Consider the following 10,848-nt stretch of genomic DNA (forward strand, 5'->3'; position numbering starts at 1 on the left):
TGATACTGACCCTAACCTGGGGTTATATTGGGCTACCAGTTTCTGTAGATACATGATATAATTTGTCTTTTTTTGTCCGTTTAGGCTTAGTCACCGTTTGTCATCACTAACTGACAATTCAGATTTGGACAACCTAGTTTCCAAATGCAGACATCCCATTTTCTGACCTCGGATTAACTGTTGTAATGGACTAATCTTTGGAATTCTAAAATCTGTAAACCAGAAGCAAATCTAATGAGATCTCTTTCATTGTTTTTCTCCTGTGCAGATTGCTGAGGCTGGAAGTGACAGTCTACCATCTTGGCTTTCCTACAACTATGACACACATACTCTACGCGGAATCCCATCAGAAGCAGATCTTGATCAGTACTACATGCAGGTCACAGCCATCGGAAGGTCCTTCAACTCCAGCGCAACGGCCCGCGTGACCGACGTCTTCTCAATCTCAGTCCTGCCGGAGAGGAGGGCTCCCTCTACAGCCGCTGTGCCCTTGAAGGATGCTGCCGCAATGAGTAAATCCAGCTGTGGCGACAACGAAGCCATGATTGAGGCAACTGTCATACTGGATGCCAACTGGGACAAACTGGGAGTGGAGGAGCGCTTGAAGGTTGTCTCCAAGATGTCGCAGCACTCCAGGCTCGGCATGGACGTATTCCGGTTGCTTCCCGCCGGCAGCAAGACCTTACTGGATGGGTCCTTGATGGTGGCAGGTCCTGGTAACGTCAAACGAGAGAAGCATCCGGGTATTGCCCTGAGCTGGAGAATAGGCTGCAGCAAGACCAACAGCGTGGACAAGTTCCCAGTGGTTACAGTCTTGGAGACTGCCTCGAAAGATGGCTCCATGGCTAGCGAACTGAAGCATGACATTATTGGCTGGCGGGTGACCAATGACAGGCCGGATAGGCTGAAGCGTGTCAGACGACAGGCTGATCTCATTGGAACACCTGTGCCGACTCCAATGCCCACAGTCACCACCCCGAAGCCGACCACACTCAGAGACACTACAGTGGTACTGCCAACGACCACAATGACAGTCTCACGTACATTCAGCATTGTGGAGCCCACTCCATCTGTAGTGCCCACCATGGTTCAACCAAGTGTTACTGTGAGGCCAACAATCACAGCATCTCCATCCAAGACAGCCTCCCCTACCCCCACACCAAGCTCCTCCCCCACACAGCCCAAACCTACCATGTCCCCAGTTCCCACTGCTGCCCCTACCTCCACATCAGTCATCAAGACACGTACTTCCATGCCAGAGCCAACTCCTACTCCAACCCCATCGACTGCCACAACTCCTGTTGTCAAAACCAGCACCCCGGTATTAGTACCTACACCAACACCGTCAGTGACCAAACCCACAACCCCTAAACCCCCAACTCGTAAACCCCCAACTCCTCAACCCCCAACCCCTCAGCCCCCAATCATACCAACTACAAAACCACCAACCACTACAGTTACGACACCAAAACCGAGCATTACCACCGCACCACATGTCAACACCCCTCCAGAAATCCGCAGGCGTCTCAAGCGTGTGGATGCCATGGAAGGGAAGCTGTTGAATTTCCAAATACCAAGAAATACTTTCCGTGATGCTGAAGATGGCGACACCAGGAACTTGAACCTAGTAGTACTGACACTTGATCACGCTGAGCTTGGCCAAGACTTCTGGCTCAAATTTAACAAGAAGACACAAACGTTGATTGGTCTCCCACTAAAGGAGCAAGCCCAAAAGAACAGATACACATTGGTCCTGGTGGCACAAGACAGCGAGGGTCTAGAGGTGCAGAGCGCCTTTGAGGTGGTGGTCACTGCGATGTCCTCTTTAGAAGAAGAGAACCCACCTCCAGTCAAGATGGGAATGACGCTGGACATTGACTATGACACTTTTATCAATGATCCCGCATTACAGCTCTTAATCCTCAACAAGATCGCCAAGGCGTTTGGTGATTCAAACGCAGATGCGATCACAATTACTGAGATCAAACGAGGGTCTGTGATCATCTCATGGGTTAACAACACCCTCCCAACAGATACCTGCAACCAAGAACTCATCTTGGAGCTGCAGTCAAAGATCATGACTGAAGATGGCAAGCCCACCCAGGCCCTAATTGATGCTTTCCTGCCAGAGTATAACATCACTGAAGTGGAGAGCTTGCCGCTGGGTGCGTGCGCATCAACGACTCCAGCACCCCCAACGACAACAACGTCCGATCCTGGTGCCGGAGGGCAAGAGCCACCGCAAGATATGTGGATCAGCACCGTCCTTCCTGCCGTGGTTATAGCACTTATCCTCCTCATAGCTGGCATCGTAATTTTCTTTCTCTACCGCAAGAGCCGCAAGGGCAAGCTGTCCGACGAGGACCAAAACACCTTCATCAACAAGGGCATCCCCATCATCTTTGCTGATGAGATTGAAGATGGGGAGAAGCCACCATCCTCCTCCTCGCCTCTCATCATGAAGACGGAGAAACCACCACTGTCTCCCCCAGAGTACACCGAGACTCAGCAACCACTGATAACCAACCACGAACAGCCCGGAGGAGGGGATGAAGAAGACAAACACAGCCTACCCATGGTAGACATGTCAGGCACCCCTTCGTATCAACCCCCGCCTCCACTCTCTCCATCTCCGCCTGAAAATAGAAACAATACCCCATCCCGAGACATCTCAAGCTATCGAAAGCCGCCAGCATATGTCCACATTCAGCCGTAGCCTTGTACACACGGTAGTTTCTCTCGGTCAACTTGTGGAAAGACAGTGACTTTTTTTAAACATCTCTTTATTTAAAACTGTTAAAGTGTTTTTCTTCTGCCTGCAATAGACGGCAGTTTTCAAGTTGAGGATTAGGAGTTTTGAATCGAAAGTGTGGAATTTGTCTTGAGGTGACCTGACCTTCGACGTTCCTAGCTAAGCCTAAGGCTGCAGTTTTACATATTGCAGGATGTACAATATGTAGAAGCATAGCATCCCACCTTAAATTAATCATAACGGCTTCTTTTGATACATTATATGTATAAAAGTATTTATTAAATGCATTTGTGGGTTTTTTTCCCCTTCCAAATTCATTTACCGTATGACGTATAAGTTTGTAGTCCTTAGATGTGATCCAATTTCAAGTTTGATCCGGTTTTTGAAAAAACATTATTAGAAATACATCCTTTCTGAGACTAAGCTGCATCAAACCCCAATTTTTATAATTTGTTCCATTTTGACTTCATATGCAGTGGGACATATAAACAATGTGGAAGAACATGTACTCACTGGAAAAAAAAACAGAAAATGTGCTCAAAATTAGTTAAATGCAGAACAGAACTGCTTAGAAGAAATAGTGCCTTGTCTTTCTGTTCAATAGTGATATAAAAATGAGTCACCAACAGTGAATGTTTTTTTTTCTAGATGTAGAATTTGTCTGGCATGTTTTACAAGACAATTTCGGGGCCAAAATGTAAAAAAAAAAAAAAAAAAAAGTATAAGAAACGGGCACCGTGATAAATTGCTTTCAGTTGGTGGATTCCAGCTTTAAGGCGCTTAATGTGTAACATGTAGTCATTTTTTTTAATGAGAATCTATTTGATTGTTATGTGAAAGTTTTAAGAAAAATAGTAATTTTGGCTTTCAATTTGCCCTTTATATTTTTTAAAGATTCATTAAAAAAAAAAAATAATTTTAAGAATGAGCATAGAGAAAGATGCATTCACCCTATGATATTTGCTGTAATAATTTAAATGTAATTTTTCACCAGCATCAGAAAATATGGAGTTACAGGACACTCTTAATTGAAAAAAAAAGTGATGCAGAGCTGTAAGTTTTGAAAAATCATAAAGTTATAATACCAGCCCCTCTCCCGACCCCATCGAAATGATGCATGGTCCAAAGTTGGTACTTATTAATGAAAAAAAATTAGCATACGAATTGAAAACCATACTTACATGAATTTAATTTTTGTTTTTATGTAGCATTTGTCTTCCTCTCTCGCATGGCTAGAACTCTGAACGCTCAAGTTACTTGACTGATAAATACCCCCCAAAACTACAATGCATTGTAGAGATGACCTTTATTGAGAAGGCAAATACTTTCCTCTATATTGATAATATTGTTAACAAAAAATATCTAATGTTCAATAATTTTACTGTATCTGCAAAAATATAAACTGTTGGAATGTGGAACATTGCTGAGCAAATATTGGTACCGTATGTGGCATGCAACTCCTTCTTGGATCAACTGATTTCCTCCTTTTTTTCCACTTCTCTTGTATCCTGTTAAAAATTGAAGGAAAAAAAACTACAGAGAGTGTTGTAAAGCTTGGAATTTACTCTCTTTTTTATGATTTCACAGTTGCATGCCTTTGTCGAAAGTTTTGTCAAAACCGGTCTGAATAAAACAAGGTTTCCAAAGATACACATGGTGGTCGATGCCAAACTTTCTAAACAACAAAGTGGACGATTACTGCATGCCTAGTTTTGCTTCCTTGACAATGAAGTTGTAAAATACCGACGTGGCAGACCCAAAAGATCACCAAGTCAAGATGGCACCACGGGGCACCAGTGAAGCGTTATCATTTGGTAGCGTCTGCAGTGTGCATTAGGATATTCCACTTGATTGGCTTAAACTCGAGAGTTAATTCAATTGACGAGGCAAAGTAATGAACGTATTAAAAACCCATTGATGCAATTATAGTGAAGGTCAATCTGCATTGGAATGCAAAGAAAAAAATGCTTGCGGATATCATTTGTCCAACCAAATGCTGATATATTTTGTTGTTACAATGCATTGACAAGATTGGTACTGTATTACTTATTCAGAAATAGTGTCGTTAGTTGATTAAAAAAAGGCAAAATATCTCTGTATAAATTAATGTTAGAGTTTCGTCCACACAGTTCAATGAGGTCTGCATCACTGCTTTAACTGATGTGTAATGGAACTTATACCATGTCCGCCTAATGACACTGTTTCCATCATGAATATTAAATATTGAAAATATTTCATTTATTGAATTATGAAAATTGCATTATTGTACCCCTTCCTTCCCCACAATCATTAGAGCAGTGCTACAAAGCATCTGCATAGAAGTTACAATGTCGACGATCTTTTTTATATAACTATATTGCAAGTGTGTACGGCATAGATATTTTTATTTGTAATGTTGTAAAGCATATAGTTTTTTTTTTAATTAAATGCTGAAAGTTAATGAGCTGTGTTTTTTTATGCTTGGCATTTATGTTCCAGGGGGTGCAACAGCACGTCTAAGTACACAGTTATTGTGGTAATACCCCTGGAATTGGAATAGCCAGGAGCACTCATGTACATTTGAATGTATTATTATTATTACCTCTGATATATATACCCATTATTTTAACCATAAGCACTGCATTTTTTTTGCAACGAGCTCGTGAGATAAACCTCTGGTGTATTTGGTGCTTATTTATATATTAGTGGAATATTCTCCTTGTATCTATACTACCTTGTTACATTTAAATATACATAGTTTTAACCTGTGTTTCACTTTTTTTTTGTTTTTATTTTTTATTTTTATTTAAATCTTGTGTAAAATATATGCAATTTACTATGACTTTCAAGTAATTTTTCCATTATAAATGTGGGAAAGTGCGCACTTTGGCTATAAATTGCATTTTGGGATGAGTACTCAGTGCAGAGAAAATGCAACTTAAAAATACATTTTTGTGGGGGGGGGGATGTTTGATAGTTTGTAAACTGAGGAATTTCACACAGTTGTTTTGTTACAAACATATTTCTCCTCAATCATGGCATTGTAAGTGGGGAAAAACTTATACTGGTAATTTTTTTTGTGAACGGAAGTGGGAGTTGAGTTTTTTAGTATTTTCCCCAAGTACGATACTCATGGTTGGCAAGCAATAAGTAAAATACATGTACTCAGACCAGAAGGGGGAAATACCCAAATCCCCCCTCCATCACAGGAACATGTGCACATTTGGGGGGGGGGGGTTTAGGTGTTGGCTATCCACCCCGTCCATCTAATCAATAATAATTAACATATATTATTGGAATAGAAGCCTTTATTTCCATTGATGAATATTGCAAATTTGAGTTCCTTGCTAAAGACCTTTTGGTCTATGTATGTGTTGACTTTATTAATTTAAAGTTAACAACTCAGCTCCCTTGTCTAAATACTTATAAATTTGTACCGACAATCCCATGAACAGAATAGGCATACAGCAATCTTTTTTTCTTTCTTTCATATACTCATTGGGGTTAATTAAAATAATTCTCTGATGTCCAGTTTCTGGCAAGTGAATTGTCAATAAATATGACTACTGTTCATTTGTTCACAACGAAGTGTATGGAAATTGAAGCTTCAAGCATTAGAAAAATCATTTATTATAAACAAACCAACATTTAAGCTTATTGTACATGTATTCAAGAAAAACAAAGTGCTATGGATGCTATGCATAATATAGCCCACCAGTCTTTGTATGCATTGTTTATGGTCTTTGAGATAACCCTTTAGTATTGAATTTCAAACACGCAAGACCTACTTTCATCTTTCATTGTTTAAAGCAAGTACAAGCAAATGCATTTAAATTATAATACTCTATGTCGTTAAAGATACCAACGGGTTATAATTTCCAACAGCTTACGAGTTGCATCACAAATTGTAGCACAGGTGTCAAAATACTTTTTTCGCTCTTGATTGAAGTATTCCCACAGTGGGTAAGTTATTTCGCGAATGAATATTCATAAAATGCGTAATGAATTATTCATATAGGAATACACACTTTTGTAAAAAAAAAAATTATATATGAACCACTGTCTTGATGTTAAATGTTGTGTAAATGCCATTGTAGCACAAAAGATCTGTCTTTTTTGTATAAAAAAACACTAGTTATTGGTCGAGCAATAGTAGTACATAATTCAATATGCAAGGTGCTCAAAGTTCTTTTTAAATAATTTTAATAGATAATCTCCCAGGAATACTGTTTTCATTTTCGTAAAATCTTCGTGTTTTTTTTTCAGTCGTGCAAATTCAATTTAAGACGGATTTGCCTGACTATACAAATCAAGACAATGAATTATTTGTAAATTTTTTAAACAGTCTCTCTTACATTTTTTTAATGCCTGCTTTTTAAAGACACGATAGTGGAACTATGATGGCAATCATCGGATCACAGAGTGCGAATGTACCTTTATGGTAACAAAACTGTGGAAATATTATTTTGGTACCAGGTGATAAAAAAAAAAGTGAGGACACGAACGAATCAGTAAAATGTACTTCATAACTGTTAACCACGTCGTTCGTGATTGTGGATATTTGTGGTGATATTATTAAATGTCAGATATTTTAACTATCTTCTCTGTACATGTAAACTATGTTGAAGATATTACCAGTTATAGACATTTTTTGTGGATATACCTTGATACATGTAGCTATTTAGTCGTAAGTTAACAAGAAAACAAATCCGCTTCTTGAATATTGTGTATCTCCGTACTTGCCTACAAGTTTGTAACGATGCTAGCAGTGAAACAGTATGTTATTAAACATGAATTCTTTTGTGACAAACATTGTGGACATTTACAAATGTCTCTTTTTTAAAGTTTGCCGCTTCAGTTGTGGAGGTGCTTTTTAGTTAATGCAACTTTTGCAGCTTAACATATTGTCAGTGATAGTCTACGTGAAAACACTTCTTAAAAATTCCGTAAAAATTCAATTCACTACGAACGTCTGACCACATGATATGCTCTGGTCCAGCAGGCGCGAATCCAAGAAAGAAGGGGGGGACGATGGTCGGAAACCACCCCTCCCCCAGCTAGATGTCACATTTATTGATGTGTTACATTCACCATTCCAACAAAGTGTCTGACATGTACGTCCGAAATTACAGAATTGCCCTGAAATAAGTGACCAGTGGAACCCCATCCAATCTTTTCTTAAATTAAAATAACTCATTTTAAGTGACAAAATAATGTTCGTACACCGTCTATATAGGGCCATGCTTTGTGAACAAAAACGAACGGGTGAGGTGATTCAATCAAATTAAAGTGATTTTTTCCCCCTCCCTAAAATATAGAAAAGGAGCCCTGAAGTACCACAGTGCTATTTCTTAGTATTACCCTGCCTGAAAATAAATATATAAGTTGCATGGCTGTGGTATTTTCTGAAATCCTTGACGAAATAATGGCATAACATTCGGCAACCCGATTTTCCCCATACAATCTGATAATAAAATGTCTGCAGACCACACACATAGTCTAAAGTTTGACTTGAAATATGCCAAACAATATGACAAAAGTTCCCACTCTTTTGACCTCCTGTTTTGGTGGGGTGGGGTGTCATATAATGTCAAGTAGTTCGTAGCCTAATACAGTACCGGTACCAAGTTTTTGGATTTTGCTCAATTTATTCAGGAGTGCTCCTGATATGCTTTTAGTACATAAATGAAGGAAATGTATTAATGAGATGAGGACTAAATACTTTGTCCAAAAACTGTGAAGTTTGTGTTATTTATTCAGGAATACGTCGGGTGCCCAGCAGAAGGGCGTATGGGCGTTCTGACGCTAATATCACACTGAGAAAATTGCATTGCCGGAAAGGCTCCATACCAATGTTCCCCCGTGCGTATTTATGAATCCATGGTGATCTTCTCCCGCGCGTATTATAAATCATACGAATTTTAAATTTGTCACACGTATGAATCATAATTTTTTGAACAACTTGACTGTGTTAATTTCCAACGGAAATGTTTAAATTTCATTAATTTACTAGAAGCAGTTTTCTGCCAATGCCTTTTTGCTGGGAACATTTTGGTGATGACGCGCTCGCGGGTTAGGGCGCTCTTACTCGTCGTACACAAAAGTCATGTGTACAGTCAGTGGTGTACAACAAGGGCGCCACCGAGAGAAGTCTGAACTTGAAGTTGTGGTCTTCGCTCGTCCTGTTTGCAGGGCGGGGGTACGAGCGAAGTTGGGCCTTGTGGTCTGCATCTTCGCATAGCCTTGCATAACTTCTTTGTTGATAAGACTCAAACTTATTCAACATTTACTATGGCCTATTAATTTTTCTCAATTAATGTTTCGCATTGAGGAAAAACGGTTTCTCATTCCAAAATAGATAATTCAGATTGACGTTTAATTCATTTGACGGTGCTTTGGCTAGTAATTTGTACTTTCCTACCCATTTATTTTTGTTCTTTTACTTTTCCTAAAATGTGAATTTTTTTTCTAGACCGAGGATGAGAACGCACTATTGTTTCGTTGCTTGCCGTGTCGATATTATTTTACAAGCTTTATTTCTCACAAAAATGATGTTTGATTACGGCTGATGAAGAACTGTTGGGAACAGCGATCAGATTAGAGGCAGTGCTAGTGTTGGCGAACCCAATTTAAAAAATGTTGGTCCCCAAGAAGTGGGTCCACAAAATTACGGCGTGGGGTTCGGGGCCCGCTTAAGTGCTTGGGGGGGGGGGGGGGGAGCAGGAAGGATGTCCCCCTAATTTGTGGCTTTCGCGCTGTGCTTGGCGCTGTTACTCACGAACTATACGTTCTTTTAGAAAAGTTCATGCACTGTTGAAAAGCTGATGAAATTCCCTTTTCACTGATTGGGTTATTTTCCACCAGCTCCCCTGGAAATCCCTCCAATGGATGTCCAGAATCACCTATCTCCACCTCCAGCAACGTGTAGGAACGTGTAGTCGGTATTTTTATTCACGTGAGAATCAACGATTGAGGGACTGGGAAACTAGTCTTATTACGATAATGAGTGTAGTCAGACACCCGAAACGAAATCGCAACATTTTCATGATAAGGTGATGGGATCGTCTAGGTACCAGAACACAATCGAGGAGCAGCTGTTTTGATGTTGTTGACAACATCTTGTCCAAAAAATGTCCTTCACTTTGTTGAATAGTTAGGTAAAGTATACAAATTACTTCCTTTATGATAGTGAAATTGTACTATTCCAACTGATGTGCACGTTCTTAGAACGTCTAAAAGTTGTAAGAAACTTAGCTCTACTGAGTGTAGCGTTGAATTACGGGTACCCCTCCATTAGTCCATACCAACGCTCCACCGATTCGCCATCTGGTGTCAGGTCAACTCGCCCCTGACCGACTCGCCCCCTGACCGACTCGCCCCTTACAAGCTCGCCCCCTGGCTGACTCGCCCCCTAGCCGACTCCCCTCCCCCCCCCCCCCCTTGCCAACTCCCCTGCTAGCCGACTCGCCCCCTGACCGACTCGCCCCCTAACCGACTCGCCCCCTTGAAAATTATGCACCGTACGGGGACATCGTGAAATAAAAATAAAGACAGTGGAACACATTGCCCGGTCGCAACGTGAAACTTAATGGAGCCAAATTACTCAAACGCAAGTTTGAAGGATTTCCAATACCAATGCAAAAAACTATTGATCCTTTTATAAAGAATTTGGGTTGGAAACACCTTAGCCCCATAAATGTGGCCTATTTACTGGACTGTCTCCGTAAACATAGGCCACACATCCACATGTACAAAAATCGTGTCGACGGAGCCAAATTTTGATTTTCACATTTAGGCTTAGTTTGTAGGGTTTTTTTGCTTTAGAAGCATACTCACCCTCTTTACAGTCTAATCAGAGAGTGCTGCCTTTTTCAGATGTCTAACTTTTGTGAAATTTCATGTTGAAATTTTGATACGCAAACGTGTAAAAATGAATCTGGAAATTTCACGAAAAATATACATCTGAAAAAGGCAGCACTTTCTGATTAGCCTATAAAGAGGGTGAGTATGCTTCTAAAGCAAAAAACCCTACAAACTAAGCCTAAATGTGAACATCAAAATTTGGCTCCGTCGACACGATTTTTGTACATGTGGATGTGTGGCCTATGTTTACGGAG

At 40.3% G+C, this 10,848-nt stretch overlaps 1 protein-coding gene across 4 annotated transcripts in view; it reads left to right on the forward strand.

The window, feature by feature from the left end:
• The window catches only part of LOC119726705 (dystroglycan-like), a 92,096-nt gene extending 84,553 nt beyond the window's left edge, over positions 1-7,543 (forward strand). For all 4 annotated transcript variants that reach the window (XM_038198506.1, XM_038198507.1, XM_038198508.1 and 1 more), the window contains one exon: positions 269-7,543. In XM_038198506.1, the coding sequence (XP_038054434.1) occupies positions 269-2,716 (2,448 nt within the window). In that variant the 3' untranslated portion in view covers positions 2,717-7,543. The remainder of the gene's footprint in view (positions 1-268) is intronic.
• Positions 7,544-10,848: the final 3,305 nt, after the last annotated feature.

The sequence above is a fragment of the Patiria miniata genome, unplaced genomic scaffold, assembly GCF_015706575.1.
Source record: "Patiria miniata isolate m_02_andy unplaced genomic scaffold, ASM1570657v1 HiC_scaffold_2, whole genome shotgun sequence".
NCBI classification, from domain to species: Eukaryota; Metazoa; Echinodermata; class Asteroidea; order Valvatida; family Asterinidae; genus Patiria; species Patiria miniata.